The 21,566-nt window shown below is 43.4% G+C and overlaps 1 protein-coding gene across 1 annotated transcript in view; it reads right to left on the bottom strand.

Annotated features, from left to right (window-relative positions):
- MYO3A (myosin IIIA) overlaps nucleotides 1-21,566 on the bottom strand; it is a 236,852-nt gene that overhangs the window by 150,560 nt on the left and 64,726 nt on the right. The window contains exons 3-5 of the mRNA XM_066584921.1: nucleotides 15,980-16,117; nucleotides 4,177-4,281; nucleotides 1,401-1,500 (exon numbers count right to left, since the gene is read on the bottom strand). Coding sequence (XP_066441018.1) covers nucleotides 1,401-1,500; nucleotides 4,177-4,281; nucleotides 15,980-16,117 — 343 coding nt within the window. The remainder of the gene's footprint in view (nucleotides 1-1,400; nucleotides 1,501-4,176; nucleotides 4,282-15,979; nucleotides 16,118-21,566) is intronic.

The following is a 21,566-nucleotide window of genomic DNA, read 5'->3' as shown; positions in this document are numbered from 1 at the left end:
TATGACACTACAGATATATAAAGCCAAGACAGAATCCCGCCCACTCGATCCTCATTTAGCTAAGGGAATATCTAAAAGGAAAGAGCGGCTGCCCCTAATTAGCCTAACGAGGTGCTGGTGATCACGGGTATGCGCAGCGTTTGCGCATACCCTCGCACGTAGATGTGTGTTTGCGCACTTCCCATAGACCTCTGCGGGGCTCTTTGCTGTGCAAATACTTACAAAATAGGAGGCTCTCTACACCCTTTCTTTTTAATGGGGCTGATGGAAATGTACAAGCATTTGGTTATCTCTGGCAGTGCTATTGAAAATTAATGGAGCGGCACCGCAATTTCTTCACTGCTGCCCTATTCAATCTCTTCCTCACTGCAGGGTCTGCAGTGACCCTCAGTAATAAGGAGAGGGACACAAGACCCCTGTTCTTGGGATCAGTTAGACTCTCTACGGTGAGAATCCCATCATGCAGACTTTAATCACCTCTGCTATGGATAGATGATAAGTCAATTCTGCTACAACCCCTTTAATGATACCAGTGTACAGCAACATGCCAAAGATCATGGGACAGGAACTAATATCGTGGAGGACCCCCTGTAGCCTGGCAAAGTGCAGCAACTCGATGTGCCATCGATTCCACAAGTGGACCAAAGACGGCTGAAGGGATGCTGAGCCGTGCTGTCTGGATAGGCCCCCCCACCGCTCCGTGGTATTTGTAGGATCTCAGGTGCGAATGGACCTCTCCACCACATCCCATAAATGCTCGATTGGGCTTGGTTCAAGGGCATACAGGCATACATAGTATAGAGGAGCACCATGTTGCTGCTAGGGGGTCCTTAAAGAGCGATCCCCAAAGTGACAGTCAGAGCAGGACACAGGAGCCCCTCTCTAGAGATCAAAGGGAGTCTCAGCGGTGGGACCCCCACCAATCAGCAATTGTGGTACAACCCTTTAAAGCAATATTTCCATCCTGGCCAAATATATCCGCATTGGAAATACTCCATAGTTTGAGGCAGTCGGGGTTGTTGGTAGTTAAGGTAACAACCAAAAGGGGTAGTCTTATACCATTACTGTAATCCCCATAGAAGTGAGTGGGAGTTATGGAAACAACAGAACACATTAAGCTACACTGTTTCCGTAAGTCGGGAGAGGGAAAACAGCATAACCCGCTGTTGTATACTGGTTTTATAATTCCGATTCACTTCTTTGTGAGTTATAGAAACAGCATAGCGCAACCTGCTCAACTGCTTCTGTAATTTCTGAGCAACCCCCGTCCACGAGGGCCGAACTCGAGACAGATGCAAGTCCCACCTCTTGGATCCGCACCTATCAGAAGGTGTCTAACTTTGAGAAATTTTAAAATGTCCAACTTTGAGAAATTTTAACAATAAGTTGTTTGGACTTACCAAAATCCACAAGTTTGACGCCTCCTTCCGTAGTCAGTAGAATGTTGTTTCCTTTCACATCCCGGTGGATTGTCTTATGGCTATGTAAATGATGAAGGCCCTTTTAGAGAATAATAATTTTGAACAGCAGAATAATCAGTAGATTAACATATAATATTGTCTACGACGCTTGTTGTCAGTAGATACAATGTAACTGTGAATGGCATATACGGACGTAGCAATCGTTAACATGACCAGCACTTCATGACAAGGGGATTAACAACATTGTAATACTTTGTAGTGAAGTTATCATAAAAGGTCAAATATCAAGTTAACATTTGCTACATCCATATATTAATTCTTTATATGAGTTTAGTTCTCCTTACAGGGTGACGGATATGGAAGGATCTAAAGAGGATGACTAAGGGCTCCTGGTCCTGGATACACAACTATAACAGGTGGATAACTTGGATTGTCTTTAGTCGAAAAGTTTTGAGATCGGCAAACATTTAGTTTTTCACAAAGTTTTCTGCTTTAGTGTTTTTAGATCTTGTAGGCCGGTCTCACCCGGGTGTATTGTCATTGGGCGTCGCACACGCAATTTTCCCACGCGCAAAACACGATGTCAGGAGCCCATTGATTTGTATTGGTTTTTTTGCCCTTCACAGTTTAGACAGAAAAAATTATAAAAACGAATCTTTTATTAGATAACATTAAAAAACATAAAACACAAATAGGGCACTACACGCAGACCTCAGTATTTGTAGAGGTGCACAAGTCTCAAAAGGAGACTTCTACCACTTGCCGCCTATAGTATAACCTCTTCCTGATGTACAGAGTAGGTAATGTAGTATACTAGTAGGTATGTCTAATAAGAGCTAGAGCAATGCGGTAGGTAAGTAGGTCTAAGAGGAAGTTCTAAAACTCAGAACTCAGGATATCCTTAATTTTCTTAGATATCCTTCCCCGTTGTCAATTTGTTAGTGGATCACTGTTGGTCAGCCATACTGGTATTTGGTTGCCTTACTCGATGACACTCTGAACACCCCACGTTATCAGATTCTCTGAACCGCGGGATTATATAATACATAAGGGTGTGATAGACACATCCACTAAATACGGGAAAAAGTGACACCTTCAAAAGGACAAGAGTCACAGACAGTTATTGTGATTTCCCATCTGCCTGAATACTCAATGTCTCTTATATAAGGAAACTTCAAGCGGACGCCCATTTAGAATAGACAATGGGCGATTATGCTTGAACAAGTCTATTCTAAATGGGCGTCCGCTTGAAGTTTCCTTATATAAGAGACATTGAGTATTCAGGCAGATGGGAAATCACAATAACTGTCTGTGACTCTTGTCCTTTTGAAGGTGTCACTTTTCCCCGTATTTAGTGGATGTGTCTATCACACCCTGATGTATTATATAATCCCGCGGTTCAGAGAATCTGATAACGTGGGGTGTTCAGAGTGTCATCGAGTAAGGCAACCAAATACCAGTATGGCTGACCAACAGTGATCCACTAACAAATTGACAACGGGGAAGGATACCTAAGAAAATTAAGGATATCCTGAGTTCTGAGTTTTAGAACTTCCTCTTAGACCTACTTACCTACCGCATTGCTCTAGCTCTTATTAGACATACCTACTAGTATGCTACATTACCTACTCTGTACATCAGGAAGAGGTTAATACTATAGTCTAAACTGTGAAGGGCTTTACTTGAATATATTAGACTTTTCTGCCTCTGTGACAAGTATTGTATTTTTTGCATGCATATTAGGTCAAACAATCACAGCACGCACTATCTTGTCGCGTATTATGCGCTCATACATGCCAAGATAATGTATGGGGATTAATGGCATGCCATTGTCTGCTTGCTGCATGCTCGCCAGAGGGATACGTATACGGAAGACTGGCACACATGGTCGTGTGAGGTCGGCTGCATTCACACAAGCGGTTTTACGCAGCTAATTTAGCCACGTAAAAAAAACCCAAAAAACTGCAAGTATTTGAAGCTTTGGATTCCAATGCATTCATTCAGATGAGCGATTAGCTGGGGGAAAACGTTGTGCCGGGGAATTATAGGACATCGGTGAGCGAACACAGTGGGCGATTTTATACGCGGCTGGAAAAGATAAGTCTTGCCATATCTTTCGACCGATATATGCTGGAAGCTCCCATAGAATCCTACCACCATGCCACATAAATAATGCATTATGTATATATATATTATTTTTTTTGAGTGTTATTTTTATTTTGGTCTCCATAGGGAACTTGGACTTGTTATCATCTGATTTCTTGTAAATAAACTGCAATACTATGAGATTGCAATATATATTGTACATTTTGCGGCATCCTGTTAAGCTTGCTGCAGGGTGTCATGGTAACCAAACAGCTCTCAATCATTTTGTCGCGGGGTGCCATTTGGGAAACAGAGGGAGCCCCTCCTTCCGTAAATAGTGACAGTGGCACCAAAGAGTCGTAGGGAGTGAGAGCTGCAGCCTTCTCGTTGTACAGAGGGGTACACGGAGTAGGCTGCAGCGGGCGCTTCATGTTGTGGGAAGTGCTCTATCCCCGACTCACTTCACCGACAGCGGTGGTGTTCTTATGCACATATCTCATTCGTTTTTTCCTTCTCGCTGTTCTTTTAGCCAGAATGATAACAAACATTTTTTTTTGCCAACACACAAATTGAGAATAAAAGTGATATTTGATCTGCTAAGTAGTGGATAAGACCTCTTAAAGTGACGTCACATAGCTCAGCATTGATCAGTAGATACTACAGTACTTACCATAAGAGCCTCATGCAAAATGAAAGCAATGATGGCTTCATTCATCCGTTCTCCTCTCTTCAAAAGACCTTTTGCTAAATCAGTTACAGATCCGCCAGTGCACAGCTGCAAAAAAGGGGGAATAATGATTTACAGGACTGATAGGTTAGGAGCTCCGAAAAGAGTACCTACAGGGGATACTTACCTGCTATATATATTCCTCAGTTGCTCCATTATTACAGAGTTATGATCTGTGAATAAAGTTTAGCTACAGTGTGAACAGGGGTCTGAGGTAGTCTGAGACACACCCACTATCTCATCATTGGTCCAGACTGTTGCAGCTTCTTTCACCCTGCAGCTTTGCCTTTTGTAATTGGTTGCTGTGTATAAACACAAACCCAGCACAAGCTCATCAGGAAATCAGCACATGATAGCTCATTTCCAGTACAGTAAGAGCCAATGGCAGATTATAATAGGGGCGAATAGGGAAACCGCTCCTGGCCTGAGGACCTAAGGGAGCTCCATGGCCATCTCAGTCACCCCTATTAATATCTATGCTGCTAAACCTCCAATAGCAGGGAGAGAAAAGGGTTAAAGTCCTTAGTATGCTCACACCCTTCCCTCTCTGCAGGTGCATAGTAGGAGGTCATCACTCCTCCCCTTTCCCTCCAGTACCCGGAATATGGTGAGTGCTGGGGAGAGGAGTGATGACATCCCGCTGTGTACCTGTGAGATCTCAACACAGAGAGTGAAGACTGTGGGTGTACTAAGCAGTTTAACCCCTTACTCTCCCTGCAGTAGGAGGTTTAGCAGTGAGATCAGGCACACTGCCATGGGCCACAAAGGGTCCTATAATATTTGGAACACAGAGATGGCCCTAGCACTAAGTGGGGCCATAGTGGATTCTGTTACTAACTGAGACACACAAAAGGACCTACTGCCAATTGGGGCTACAAATGAGCTCACAATTACTATTTGGGAACACAGAGGGGGTCATCATTACTAAGTGGGGTCATTCAGGGAATCCTATTTCTAATTGGAGCCACAGATGGCTATATTACTAGCGTAATAGTGGGGCATCTGAAATTACTGAAGGTAACTGCGCTGTAATCACTTTTACTCAGGAGCGTAGCTAAAGGCTCATGGGCGCGGGTGCAAAAGTTTATCTTGGGGGGAACTTCTCTTAACCCCTTAACGCAGAGCCGTAACTTGAAGCTCCTGGGCCCCAATGCAAAACCTGTAAGAGGGCCCCCATCTATAATGCTTTATTCATAGTACTGGGCTCCCTATATGGAGAAGAGAGGCCTTATGGGCCCCCTAAGGCTCCTGTGCCCCGGTGCAACCGCATCCCTGCATCTCCTATCGTTAAGTCAGTGCTCACCATATAGAGCCAGCATTTCAGTACATTATATGGTAACAGCTATAATAAAACTGAGCAGCTGCTGCGTTATAGAATATATATAATTTTTTTGAGGGGAATGAAATTCACATGTAAGTTGCAGCAAATCTGAACCAAAATTGACTTCAGCATTGATGCAAACAACTGAAGAGGGTAAATCTGGTGCAGGTCAACACCAAATGGCAATTGCTTTTGTTGCCTATTTAATGTTTTACCAGACAATATTCAAATGGGGGGATTGTGTGAGCAGCGCCGGGCCAGTAGACCCATTGATCTGTCACTAGTGAGGGCAGAAGTGAAGAACATGTATTGAGGCAAAGTGTTATGGTACTAGTGGGGTGCTTAGGTACGCACGGCGCGGGGCTCCCTGATCTACACCGACACCACTGACCCTTCCTGGAGATAGCCCTGATGGTGGACACGCCTGGCAGATAACAGAAAGTAAAGCAGACAATAGCAAGGTCCAACGGACAAGTAAATCAAAACATAAAACCAAGGGCTAGCAGACAGGAAAATCAGAACAATAATCGGCAACTCCCAAGCAGCATGAGCTGGATCTTATAGGGAGGTGGGAGGTAGATAGACCTGTCAATCACCAGCACACCTCTCAGACACATAGCAGGGTAATTAACCTGACTGGAAGGCACAGGAAATGTTAACCCTGGCTCGTCTGGACAGAACAAGGTGTGCTGGCAAGGTGAACTAAGAACAGACAGGCGTAACACAAAGACCCTTAGTAGGGAAAGCCTGGAAGATCACATTAAGGCGTCTTTCACACGGGCGACACGATATCGCCGCAAGAAAATTGCAGCAATATCGCATTGGTGGTCTGTGCGATATTGCTGCATTTTCTTGAGGCAATATTGTGATTTTGTGTTGCTACAAAGTCTCACAAATTTGTAGCAGAGAAAAATCTTTGGTCTTGAAGGTGTTAATGGGTTCTTCTATCAAAATCATTTATCATTAGAGATGAGCGAGTATACTCCCTAAGGCACATTACTCGAGCGAGTAGTGCCTTAGCCGAGTATCTCCCCGCTCGTCTCTAAAGATTCGGGGGCCAGCGGGGAGCGGCGGGGGAGAGCGGGGAGGAACGGAGGGGAGATCTCGCTCTCCCTCTCTCCCCCCCCGCTCCCCGCCGCAACTTACCTGTCAACGGCGCTGGCCCCCGAATCTTTAGAGACGAGAGGGGAGATACTCGGCTAAGGCACTACTCGCTCGAGTAATGTGCCTTAGCGAGTATACTCGCTCATCTCTATTTATCATCTTTCGACAGAACAGGTGATAAATGATTGATCGCTTGGAAACCACAAACTGGAACCCCAGGGAACATGAGACTTTTGCACCCTCGACCCCTTGGTGAATGAAGCAGGGGTGAGCATACGTGACTAGCGCTCCATTCAATTTTATAGGACTGACTTAGATAGTCAAGCATATCGTTCATCTATTTCCATAAACAGTAAATGCATCGGTAGTCAGAATGCGCACCGCCACTCCATTCACCGGGAGGACTCGAGTCCTGTCATTCTCTTGAGCCCTGGGGGTCAATGCGGTTGGTCGTCCAGCGATCAATCATTTGTCTTCATTTTCCTTTATACTGCAGCTGCTGCTTGTATAATGGAGTCTAACCAAAGCATGAAGCACGTGAGAAAATACATAGGCAAGAAATACCCAAAGATCCCATACTGTCCAGGCACATGGTGCATTACTACACTGCTCAAAGTAATGAAGGGAACAAGTGACTCCTCTGATCTCGATGAAAGAAAGATTCTAGGTGAAACTCCTTACTGATATAAGTTGTGTAATTCGTAGAGAACAAAGTAACATTTCAGCGGTCAACAGAGACCAAGATCATCAACCAACTGAGGGCTCAATTTATCAGGGTAATAAAATTCTTTCTAAGTACAGCACCAATCAGGCCCACCCCACTTGCCCCGTTGCCGGCGGTAAAGAAAAAAACACCACACAGGGAGGTCTGGTATCATTCCTCACATGGGACATGGCTCTCGGCTGTGCCAACGTGCTTTATTACAGATTACATGAGATCTTATACCCTTTGTCCCCTCACCAACAAGGGGTGATGGGCTCATAACCATATATGGGCAGTCCGGATTTCCGCCTTAGACAGTGAGGCGCCTCTGGCTTGTACAGAAAATCACGTATTTAATTAACTCCAGTGCAAAGAATCACCCACTCAATTCTAAGAAGTCCAGATTTCGGGCCTGAGACAGTGAAAATTATGTACATGGTTGAACATCTTGATATGGGCTTCTGGGAAAACAGCCAAGTACATGCGTCCTTGTGTCTGGTTCCGTATCATCTCTGAATTTCTAGAACATCTCTCTCAGCCTTCTAAAGCGTTGGAATATCTGATGTAAGGCGACATATAAGTTTTTTTCATTTGGAATTGAATAAAACTTGCATATAGGTATAAAAGTATAAAGAACATATGGCAATATATATATATATATATACCCTCACAAACCCCCCTAAAAAACTTAATATGGAGATCAAGCATCAGACCTTGCACTCTTCTTCGGTCGTCTCTCCCTTGCGTCAGGGTTTCTCCACTGCCCGTAAGTCCCTACTCCTAAAAGGGAGGGATCCCTACCTCACCTCAGAAGGAGGCCATGGATTCCCTGGGCTTATTTCCGGGCATCCATACCCTCTATCTGTACAAGTTAACACCCCGCAGGGTGTGCCCTCGCCGGAACCTAAGGTCTTCTGCACTTTCCCTAGGCAAATGGGAATTCCACTGACAGTCCATCTTATGAGACCGGGGCGGGCGCAGTACTAGTACATCTCTCCTTTCTTCTGGTAAAGTACGTGGTTGGCATTATTGGAACTGGCTCTTCATCTTTTTCAAACAAGGGAAATTTTGGTCACATTAAAGGGATAATACACGTACAGGAAATTACATACCCCACCTCCTTCTGCTAAAATCATATCCAGGGCCACTCTATTTTGGAACGCCATGGATGCAGTGGGCCCTAACTGGTTAGCTAACCCTTGTAAAGCATCCCTGGTGTAGTTTACAAACCTCTGCTGATTGTAAGAGATATAATTCATCCAATCTACATTATTATTAACAGTGACAAAAGCAAATAAGGACTCAAAACCTGCTTTAACCTGATCTCCGGAATTAAATTAATCTGGCACCCCCCTTGGCACTCCTATTGCATCTATGTATACATGTGGATCAAAGTTACCACCTGGAGCGTCAGCTTCTCTCTTAGCACGATGCGGAGTTGGATTCTCACCCTCAGTGTAGGCTTCATATTGCACATTTCATTGTATTAATTTGTTCTGAAACAGGGGGCTAGTGTACAGTAGTCAAAGGTGTGTGTTAGAGGAATTGTACCACATTATAGCATGTAAAGGATATGCAGGATCATGAGTTTTTTTCAGTGCGAAGTGTGGATCCAAGTGGGCTTTCCTTCGAGCTTGACTGCAGTTGGGGTGGTGAACAACATCTGGTAAGGGCCTTCAAACCGGGTTTCTCTCTCAAACTTTTTCACATAGACCCTGTCAGCTGGTTTTAGATTGTGACACTCATCTGTAGGACCTGGGAGAAAAGCAGAGACTACAGAATGGATTACTAACAATTCCTTGGAGGGGCCTATGACAAAATTAACAAGAAAATCATTCCCCAAAATCTGCTACTGTGGCATGTATCCTCCTGGAAAAAAAGAAAAACTAATGAAAGACACTCAATTCAAAATTTGCCCATTTTCTTCATTGCCTTTTGTATCTACTTTCCCACTACTCAGCGGATGGTAGGGTGTGTGAAAAGCCTGGAATATACCCAAAACAGACATGATGTGTTGCATTATTTCACCTGTGAAGTGTGTACCTTTGTTTGACTCAATCACTTCCGGTGCCCTGTATCTGCGGATTACCTCATTCATGAGCTTCTGTGCGGTTACCTGCTTATTTACTTTGGTAACAGGGTAGGTCTCCAACCTGAAAAGAAATCAACAACAACAAGCACATATTCATGCTTCCCAACAAGTGGGAGCTGAGTGTAGCCAATTTGCAATCCCTGAAATGGGTAGAGTGGCCTAGGCAAGTGTGATGTGGCAAATTTTACTTCTGCCCTGTTGCTTACGGCAAAGATCATGCAAAATTGGACAAATGATGCAGCAGCTACAGAAAACCAAGGAGCCACCCGTCCTCGTTCAAGCATCGACATCATTACTGCTTTGATAAGTGTGTCTTTCCGTGCATCAGCTGGGCCATCATGGGGCACAGGGACTATGGTAAGCAAGTGCTGTTGACTGTTCACCATACGCCGTCCCTTTTTAGTCCATTTGTAGTTTTAGTCAAAGTTCAAAGCTATAATCAAAGTCCAAGATTTTTATCAAAGTCCAAGTTTATTGTTAAATTCTTCTTTTCTTCTTTCTTCCACGGCTTGAGGGCCGCTGCTTTTGCTGTGTGGCCTGTGATGGCGTTTCCTCTTGCTTCTCCGGTGTAGGAATTGGTGTGAGCTTTCCACTTTGTCAGGTAGAAGTAGGGCCTCCAAGAGACTCTGCACCACTGCATCATTCTTAATTGGCTGTCCTGCTGAGGTAAAAAACTGTCTGGCCTTCCATGTTGGGCCGTAATCATGAGCTATGCCAAATGCATACCGGGAGTCAGTGTAAATGTTTGCCGTCTGACCTTCTACCACTCTACACGCCTCAGTGAGGGCCTTCAGTTCCGCTTCTTGTACTGCGACATGCGGAGACATTCTGCTTTTACCGTGTCATGTTGTGTTACGACTGCATATCCAGTGTGGAGTTGTCAATCACCCTGGTATCATCTATAAAAAACAACTCAAAATATGCATTATTAACAAGGGCTTTCAGTAACTTTTTAAAACTTAAATTTTCTTGTTGCATCACTGCTAGACAATCAGGCTGATATTCTATTTGAAAAAGATCAGAATCTTGTTGCAAAAAATTTAAAAAATTTAAAAATGGCTTGCAAAAATTTTTTGAAAAATGGCTGAATTTAAAAATGGCTGACTTGCAATACCTAGATCACCTATGCCTTCTCCTCCCCCCCTTTAAACCAGGGTACTCAATTGGAACAATAGTAGCCGGGTTTAAGTTAGTACCACATTGTAAAAAGATTTGATGGATGCAGATAAGGCCTGTAAGATGTTAGCATCAATAACAGAAACATGAGTTACATCGGGGCAGAATAATCTACAAAACATCTACTAATATTGGAAATGTGAGATCCCTTTAAGTGAATTCATTATTAGTCTGTTCCTGCCTGCAATGTCTTATCAAAATTTGAGACGGGAGACAAAACAAAACAAAACAAAAACTTTTACTAGCTGCTCACGCTCCTCACCCCCTCCCTTGGACAAGAAGGATGAAACATTACGTACTATTACATCATCTAGCTCCACCCCTTCGATATTGGCTCCGTGCGTCCGTCTTCTCAGCTCCATTTCAGCGTAACAGTCTACACGTCCACATCTCAACCAAGCAAAGTCCCATGCATGGGGAGGACTTTTATCCCCAGTCAATATCCACATCACACATTCCACCACAGCTTGAACACGGGTCACTAACTCACATCCATCCATGCTCTCAAGTTTGCTCCGTCACCCCCCTTGAAGGTGTACCAGTACACATAGATGCACGGACAAAAAAAGTTTGACAAACATACATACATCAGCTGAAAAACATTGAGGTGAGTGCTATCATAAAGTACATGATTCTATTGAGATGAGATTGTGAATGAGCGCTATCTTTGACAAATTATGTGAAAAAGTTTGCTGAGTGACTGAGATATTCTATATATCTTATTTATTGAAGCTATTATATGCTGTATTAGACGCTGAAGTGTTTTAGTTTCTGTGACCCTGACTGTTATCTCTCCGCAAATATGAAACACAGACTGAATTGTTTAGCTTAAACTATTGCCTGCATTTTGAAATCATAAATAACACATATCCTGGGACCTTGCAACATTCATTTTCAACCCCTGTATAAGTAAGAATATACATTAGAAATTACTATATTTCCCTGCCTACTAAGACAGTATAACTAATTAAATTCATTTCAATTCATTGTAAGCAAGCAAAGATATTAACCAAGGTTGTTATTGCATTTTCTCTCTCGCTGTTATCTTCCTGACCTTGGAAGGCTACACAGAGACTCGCAGCTACATGTCAACAAGCCTTCTCCCCTAAAAGCAAGCTCAGTTAACTATTTGCACTTACAGTATATACATATATACACATATATATCCATATCTATTATCTATCTTGTATTATACACATTTTCATCTCTCTTTGCCAACAAATCACATGCATTGTAACTTACTTATCGACTTGCTTGCTCCTCATACTTCTCTCCCCTACCTAACTGCCAATATAACCTTCAATAGACACACTCCTGACGCCCTCTTGATCACTTACTGTACTTTTCAACATTTCACTTACGGATACTTTCTTAAACAAATAATGTGTACATACTTTCTCTGACTGTCTCTCTCTCTTCCTCCCTGTACTTTCTAGCAAAACCTGATCTTCCAAGGCACCTCTGGGTCCTAAAGACCTCCTCCCAGACACCATTTTGTAATCTGCCATGCGGGTCGGTGTCACACATTTTCATTAGAGTTTTGTTACATTTTACAAATTCATCCACATGGCGGCAGCCCTTGAGGGGCTCTATCTTCTTTAATAAGATCTTACGCATATTAGAACATCAACAATAATAAAAATAATAACACGCTCCATAGAATGCATCCCTCTTAATTTTCAAATTGTCAGGCCCTTATATACTGGCAAGACAACCGAGGGTCCCTTCTCCTTATGGAACCAGCCGCATAAAATGCATCTCTCTGAAATCAAATCGCTAGCCCCATATATAAGGCAAACCGACCGAGAGTCCCTTCTCTTATGAGACTAAATGAAAAGAAAGAGAGAAAAAAAACTTCTGCAGATACAACAATCTCCACTATTATTAAAACGTTAAAACTTCAAAGTACAAATAGACTACAGACTAGTTTCTGGGTGAGCCATTGGTGCGCATATCACGGTCAGTGGTCCATGACGGCAAACCCGGAGCCCACACGAGTTACCGTGTAGAACTCTTAACCCAACCCGTCCGGTCACAAACCACAGATAGTCAGTCCTGCTGCAAGACTCTCAGCGTAAAACACAACATAAATATATGTTTGTCTTACCTGGAGTTCTAAGTGAGTTGATCAGGCTCGGTTTGCAGCAGGACGGCTTCTCAGTAGCGTGGATCCGGGTGGAATGCGTTGTAAGCTCCGGTTTTGTCGCCGCACGTTCGGGCGCCATTTATCAGGGTAATAAAATTCTTTCTAAGTACAGCACCAATCGGGCCCACCCCACTTGCCCCGTTGCCGGCGGTAAAGAAAAAAACACCACACAGGGAGGTCTGGTATCATTCCTCACACGGGACATGGCTCTCGGCTGTGCCAACGTGCTTTATTACAGATTACATGAGATCTTATACCCTTTGTCCCCTCACCAACAAGGGGTGATGGGCTCATAACCATATATGGGCAGTCCGGATTTCCGCCTTAGACAGTGAGGCGCCTCTGGCTTGTACAGAAAATCACGTATTTAATTTACTACAGTGCAAAGAATCACCCACTCAATTCTAAGAAGTCCGGATTTTGGGCCTGAGACAGTGAAAATTATGTACATGGTTGAACATCTTGATATGGGCTTCTGGGAAAACAGCCAAGTACATGCGTCCTTGTGTCTGGTTCCGTATCATCTCTGAATTTCTAGAACATCTCTCTCAGCCTTCTAAAGCATTGGAATATCTGATGTAAGGCGACATATAAGTTTTTTTCATTTGGAATTGAATAAAACTTGCATATAGGTATAAAAGTATAAAGAACATATGGCAATATATATATATATATCCTCACAAATTGGCAGACCTGACAATTCTGATGTTCTCTGGTGAATGTTAATCGAGCTGCAGGGTGCTGGGCTGTGAGCGCCGGTCACACTACCGGGCGTTGGGCCCTCATGCTGTAGTGACCCAGAACGGGCACTACATAGGGAGAATATAGTAGGAAAAGAGGGTATGTGACTTTAAATGTGTGCCTTCAATTGTGTTATATATTGTAAGACTGCCGTTTTAATTGTGCTATATACTGCAATGGCTTTTCATTGTGCTATACATACTGTAGTAATACCCAGACTTGAAGTTGGTGGTTTGAGTACAGTAGAGTTTGGGATGGGATAAAACAGCCACAGTGATTCAGCTCTTTCCAGACTCCCAACTCTCAGCCAATCAGCCCTAAACTGACGGGAGAAGCCAATGTCCATGCAATGTTCTATAAGTTTCAGAAGAGAGGAAAGCAGGCTTAGTGACAACTGAGCCAGCTGGTTTAGGGGCCAGAGCTTCACAGTTCTAACAGACAGTTCTTGTATCGGATGCCTGGAGGATACAGAGTTTTTAGTGCAAGTTGCAAGTAATAACAGGCCCTGGTAAAAAAAACCAGATCAGCAGCACAAATTGTATGGAGAGGCAAAGGTACTTCCAGCCGCCACCTTCAAGATGGGATCTGAGAGACTGGACTGTGATGGACTTTAACCCTTTACCACCTAGATACTGAATAAATGTGAGTTATCGTTACCCTGCCTGACTCCTGAGACTCTCTTCCACTGCGGGACACTGTACTACACGGAGACAACACACCAGGGAGCAGAGGTCAGCCTTTACCATCAACCCTCCAACTTTTCACTGTAGTGTATCCAAGTAGAAGAAGTACTTGTGTAATACCCCAGAGTTGGGGTCCCACAGCACGTCTACAGCCATTTTATGTCATTTAGTGTATATATCTGTAAATGTGTGAAAATATGTGTATGTGACTTTAAATGTGGTAATTAGATATGTCTATGCTACCTAATTTTGCATAGCTTTGCAGAATACACTCTAACCTGCTCTCACACATGCCAATCACCCCTAGCTAGCCTGAGATTGGATAGTCAGATTTCTTCTAGCTGACGATTGGTTGAGAAGAAAGGTATAAAAGGTTAGAGTGGGCGGGGTTAGTCAGTCTAGTCCTCGAAGTTGCCTAGCCAAGAAGTCAGAGAGATAGAGATCAGGGAAGAACAAGGAGAACATCTACAACAGCCAGTACGGTGGGAAGCTAGAACATCTAAAGTGTCAGTACTACACGTTATTCTGGAGGAGTTAGCAGAGGAGAAAGAAAAAGAGAGAAAAGAGAAGGAAAAAAAGGAAATCAAGTCATCTTTAAAGTAATAGTAAAAGCCAGGGAGAAAAGCTGGAAGTTTACAAATGTAATGTCTTATAACCGTCTCCTGAGAACAGTTCAGAAATAAGCAATGTCTGCAAATGTAATGTAAGTTTATCATCTACCTCAAGCAAATGTAATTCAAGTGTGTAACTGCTGCAAGTTCAAAAGTTTCCTCTCTCCCTGCAAATAAAGAGTTAAATTGTTTTCACCATCTAAGTCTGTTTCCTGGAGTGCTTCCCACCATTAACAAAATCTGTACTGAGGTACCACACAACACTACAGGAGGACAAGGACTACCAACCCCATTTTTGTTTAGTACTCCAATTTTTGTATTTATTGTTTCACTCGGGACGGATCCCTACCCGTACACGAGCTGGCGCTACGACAAACTAATATCTTCCCCTACCCGACTCTATGGGTAGCAGGTGTTGATATCTGCTTATATTTTTACCACTGTGTAGTTAGACCTTAAGATCCAGCATTTTTTCCCTCTCTGCCAGGAGGAGCAGTAGAGCTACTGTGACTACCATCTTATCTATGCCCCGCTGCTTAAACACCTCCTAGGTCTGGGTCGCTACACTTGTACCATAACCGCATCTGTGACGCATCACCTCTCACTCTGGCGCACTACAATGCAACACTCATGTAGTTGGTTTCTAACAGTTTGCTCAGTAGCTGCTGAAGGTCATTTTGCAGACCTCTAGCGGCGCTCCTCCAGTCCTTATACTGGAGGACATTATGTAGGGCTTTGGCAATGCTCCTCTCCGCTCCTGATGCTCCCCTCATGTAATGGCCCATGCCCCGCTATCTGCTCCAGGCTCTTGTGCTGGGAGACACCACAAACCACTACGGCAGGTATGCATGTGCCACCCTGGAGTAGGAGGACCACCTGTACACTCTGATTGGGCTGCAGGTAGCGCCTGATGTACCAGTAATGACAAGGACACCAGCAAGACTAGAGAGGAAACTGTCAGGAAGGAGAGAGGAAGTGTCTCCAGTCCTTTTTTTGGGGTGTCTTCCTATCGCCTCTCTGGTGCTCCTGTGAAATGGATTCCCAAGCACTTCTGCTTCCTGAGCGGACAGATTGATGCCTCCGATGTGCCCGTCACGCGGGGGCACACTGCGATGCATACGTGTTCCACGCATATTTTTAAGCAGTGTATTTAGAAATAAATTGCAAACCTCCAAGACGAGCCACAGCTGATCCCCGGTCTTGGCATCTTTCTTGAAATACATTCCATAGAACTTGACAACATTTGCGTGATGAGATAAGGCCTTCAGGATGTTGTATTCTGCTTCAATCTCCTCATCAATATCTTCCTGAAATTACAGAAAAAGATACAGAATTCAGCACATATAAGCACTGAGAAGACCAATACGCAGCATGCAGTTAGGCCTCACGCCCGCGGCCGGGTCAGATCTGACTGCGAAATCTCACAGTGGAATTAGACCTGATGCCTTGGCAGTGACCCCCGGAGACCCATATGCACCTGTCCAAGCTGACGCGCATGCGCAGTGCAGGGCGTGACGTGCTGGCGATGGGCTATGACATGGATTTACACAATACTTCTGCAGTGCTCACTAAAGGAAGTACCGCTGGACGGACGGCTTTCATTGACTGCAATGGAAGCCATCCGTGCGATTTTCTGCGCCAAATAGAGCATGACGCGATTCTCCCTCACAAGTGGAAAAATTACCGTTTATTTCCTCTCTTGGGCAGGGAAGAATCGTTTAACATAGCATGTCTATGGATGGACATTGCTGCAGCATTCGCGGTAGGCGTCTGGCCGCGAATTCCACAGCGAAGATCCATCTGTGGGCATTGGGCCTTAATCAGAATAGGAGGTGTCGGACTGCTGCCTCTGCAGCTGGACCACATAGTGTGCAGTTGTGTCTCTCCACGACCATTGTCAGAGTGCTCAGGACAGCATGGGCAAACTACACCCGTAGGGTACTACCACACATTCTGCAAGATACTGCGGAATATTGCATTGTCAAAATCCGCATGTATAAGGGTATGTATAGGGGAATGTATAAGGGCATGTATAAGGGTATATATAAGGGCATGTATAAGGGTATGTATAAGGGCACGTATAAGGGCACGTATAAGGGTATGTATAGGGGCATGTATAAGGGTATGTATAAGGGCATGTATAAGGGCACGTATAAGGGTATGTATAAGGGTATGTATAAGGGCATGTATAAGGTCACGTATAAAGGCATCTATAAGGGTATGTATAAGGGCATGTATAAGGGCATGTATAAGGGTATATATAAGGGCATGTATAAGGGCATGTATAAGGGTATATATAAGGGCATGTATAAGGGTATGTATAAGGGCACGTATAAGGGCACGTATAAGGGTATGTATAGGGGCATGTATAAGGGCATGTATAAGGGTATATATAAGGGCATGTATAAGGGTATGTATAAGGGCACGTATAAGGGCACGTATAAGGGTATGTATAGGGGCATGTATAAGGGTATGTATAAGGGCATGTATAAGGGCACGTATAAGGGTATGTATAAGGGTATGTATAAGGGCATGTATAAGGTCACGTATAAAGGCATCTATAAGGGTATGTATAAGGGCATGTATAAGGGCATGTATAAGGGTATATATAAGGGCATGTATAAGGGCATGTATAAGGGTATATATAAGGGCATGTATAAGGGTATGTATAAGGGCATGTATAAGGGTATGTATAAGGGCACGTATAAGGGCACGTATAAGGGTATGTATAGGGGCATGTATAAGGGTATGTATAAGGGCATGTATAAGGGCACGTATAAGGGTATGTATAAGGGTATGTATAAGGGCATGTATAAGGTCACGTATAAAGGCATCTATAAGGGTATGTATAAGGGTATGTATAAGGGTATATATAAGGGCATGTATAAGGGCATGTATAAGGGTATATATAAGGGCATGTATAAGGGCATGTATAAGGGTATATATAAGGGCATGTATAAGGGCATGTATAAGGGTATGTATAAGGGCATGTATAAGGGTATATATAAGGGCATGTATAAGGGTATGTATAAGGGTATGTATAAGGGCATGTATAAGGGTATGTATAAGGGCATGTATAAGGTCACGTATAAGGGCATCTATAAGGGCATGTAGATTTTGACTGTAGAATTCACTAATTACAATGAATGAATTCTGCAGTGAAAATCCGCGCCATATTTTCAGCCAGTAGAGCGCGCTATTGATTTCAAATTTAAAAATTCTGCAGCAAATCCACCATGTGTCCATTAACAGGACTAAATACGCATGCCGGGCCGCGCAAAAAAGATGCCGATTTTGATACATTTTTTTAAACTGAATTCTACCAGGTAAGCATATTCTTAATGCAGATTTTGATGCAGATTTTTCTGCATAATGGAATATTCCCAAGTGATTTTGGAATAGGCAGGTATGTGTGAGAAGGGGATATATCACCAGAAAACAAGTTTTTATGTTAAACATATTTTTAATATTTTTTGTAGATTTTTTTACATTTTTAATGTAAAATCTATATTTTTAAAATCCTGCAGTTCTCACACTGACCACTAGGCCTAATAGTAGTCTGACACTTCCTTGGCTACAGTCTTGGACAACAATAGCTCCCAAAATTACCCATTTAAGGTGCAGTCAGGCGTCAAACAGGGTTGTATTATTGCCCCAACTTAATGTTTTCCATCTTTATAGCTATGATACTACAGCTTGTTGATGAGAAGCTTCCAACCGCATGGAAATCATCTATCAGACAGATGGTAAATTATTTAACCTTAACAGACTAAAAGCCAAAACCAAGGTCACAACAATGTGAACTCCAATATGATGATAACATAGTCTGTGCTCATTCAGAAGAAGACCTACAAGCTACTTTACAAGCTACACAGAAGCATACGAAAAGCTTGACCTCTCACAGCGCTCAGCCAATCAGAGGCAGAGTTTTCTTTTGTTGGGGATTTTTAAATCATCTGCCAGAAGAAAATGCTTTAGTTCAGTGCCGGATTCACAGAGAAGAGACGCACCGGACCATGGACAGCGCAGATTGGTGATGTATAGAGATGAGCGAGCATACTCGTCCAAGCTTGATGCTCGTTTGAGTATTAGGGTGCTCGAGATGAATTCATGAATGGGTGAGTGAGTGCTGCCTCTGATTGGCTCAGCACAGGGACCAATCAGGGGCAGCTCTCAGCTGTCATTCAGAGAGCTGTTACAGCTATGGCAGAGGAGAACGATCGTTATGCTGACAGTCGGGGGGGGGAGGGTCTCACTCTTGCCACTATTGTGGCTTAATAGTGAGACCTCGGAGCCCGAAATGCGGCCCTGCATGTTGCTCCTCGCCTGCCCTATCCATTTCTGTGTTTTTTACATGAGTTTGGTGATTTGCTAAGATTTTCACAAATGAAAACCTTAGCGGAGCACCAGTCATATACAAAAATGCTCGGGTCGCCCATTGACTTCAATGGGGTTCGTTACTCGAAACGAACCCTCGAGCATCACTGTAATTTTGATTTGAGTAACGAGCACCCGAGCATTTTGGTGCTCGCTCATCTCTAGTGATGCATGGATGTCCTATCTTTTGCAGGTGAACATATTCTACGCCTGTAAAAGACAAACATCTGACCAGTGCCATAGGGAACCAATAGTTCTAATAGATGCGCAATTTTTTGCGCAAATAGGTGCACGCAAAAAAAAAACGCTCGTCTGACTGAGCCCTAATGGTGTAACGTTGGAAAATGTTGACCCTTCCCACTACCTTGGCAGCCATCTCTCCACAAAAGCTAACAAAGATGCCAAAATACAACACCGTCTGAGCTCTGCGAGTGCAGCTCTTGCAGCAGAGAGTGTTTGAGGATCGGGACATTCGTAGGGATACCAGGGTGTTTGTTTATGAAGCTATTGTCCTTCCAACCTTGTGGTATACGTGCGACACGTAGACCGTCTACAAACGTCACTCTCAACTTCTGGAACGATTCCATCATCATTGCCTTCGAAAAATCCTGAAAATCTCTTGGGAAGACAGGCGGACAAATGTCAGCATTCCGGAAGAAGCAAAGACCACCAGCATTGAAGTGATGATCCTTCACCATCAACTTCGCTGGAACGGCCACATTGTGTGAATGCCCAACTACAGTCCCCCAAAGCAATTACTATAATCTCAATTCAAGAACGGAAAATGGAATGTTGGTGGACGGCAAAAGAGATTTAAAGATGGGCCTAAAGCTAACATTAAAAACTGTGTCATAGATATTGAGAACTAAGAAGCCATGGGCCTCCAGTGCCCCCTTATAGGGGTCAGCCGTTACCAACAGTGCTGTGAAAATTGAAGAGGCACGAATGGATAGCGAAAGGGAGAAACACATTAAGAGGAAAGAATGTCAAGCCAATCCTTGTCAGGACCCTGATCCACTTGGATACCAATGTTCCTACTGCGAAAGAACCTGTGGATCAAGAATAGGTCTCCATAGTCACCTACAGACCCATCGCAAAGAACCCATACTTGGAAGGCAATCATGCTCGGCCGCGAGGAATAGCCTATGGTATGACTTCCTGCTTTATAAAAAAACTTCTCAGTCGTCATCTCATTATCATCACAGGCAGGATTACAATGAGAGGGGACACCTATATATAGAGAACAAGGGATCTACCATTCACAATAGGTTATGTCACAGCTCACCTTCTTCCCCTCCCTGCACACTGACCACTAAGCTTAATAAAAGTCTGACACTTCCTGTTCTATAGAAGAAAATTCTCAACTGTCATCTCATTATCGTCATAGGCCAGATTACACTAAGAAGCAAAGTCAATTGGTGATGGTAAGACCTCCTCCCCCTCCCTGTACAGAGCATGCCCACAACACTCTCATATATAAGTCTATGGATCCCTTCCTGTCCATTATTTGAAAGGCCAATGAGTTTTGCTATAAAGCACATCTCTATTTGCTGTGAACTGCATCTCATACAATATGGCCGCCCCCATAGTCATGTACAGAGAGCAGAATTAAAAGAATCTACTATCAGAAAATAAACACCAATGAGAAAAATAGAAAATGTTTCACTGTATGGTTATAATTAGTAAAAAATAGAGGTGTTACATTCCCTTTAACTTGTAATTTAACACTATGTGGATCGTTACACGTTGCATTTTTTTTATAACTGGGCGGAGCTTAGAAGGTTCTTTTCATGAATAACATGGATGTAATAAATTCTTTTTCTGGATCTCTTGTAACTCCAGTCTGAGTGTCTGACACAGTTTTGTATTTCCAATCGCAGCTCCCCCTGGAGCAACTAATCAGTTAGTATTTCTGTGTTTCCTGAACCAGCAAAACACTGAATGAAGTCTAAAGGGCAAACGTCCATCACATTCTTTTGTTACATTGTGTTTTGTTGGAGCGCGAAAGAGCAAACAATAACAATAACATTTTCTATAACATTTCAGTTAAAGATAAACTTTGTCAGTTAATTGCGTTTTCTCCACATATCAATATGTTTCCGTCCCGCCTGCCCCGGGGTTCTCACGCTGCAGACTCACGGATGATAACCCGCAGACAAAAATCCACCGCAAACCTGCAGTGAATCTGCGAGAGCGAGTTCACACAAATAGCGTAGATTTCCGTTAACATGGATTGTGGTGCCGAATCACTTTAATCGGAAGGAATAAAATCCACGATTAGAATCTGCAGTAAATATTGACCGCTGTGGATTTAACGTCCTCGCAGCAGGTTAGTTTACACGCAGATTTTCTCCGCAGCGTGTGGATGGAATTTTAGAA

Source organism: Eleutherodactylus coqui, chromosome 12, assembly GCF_035609145.1.
Source record: "Eleutherodactylus coqui strain aEleCoq1 chromosome 12, aEleCoq1.hap1, whole genome shotgun sequence".
Lineage (NCBI taxonomy): Eukaryota > Metazoa > Chordata > Amphibia > Anura > Eleutherodactylidae > Eleutherodactylus > Eleutherodactylus coqui.
This window is presented reverse-complemented; position numbering and strand designations above follow the sequence as displayed.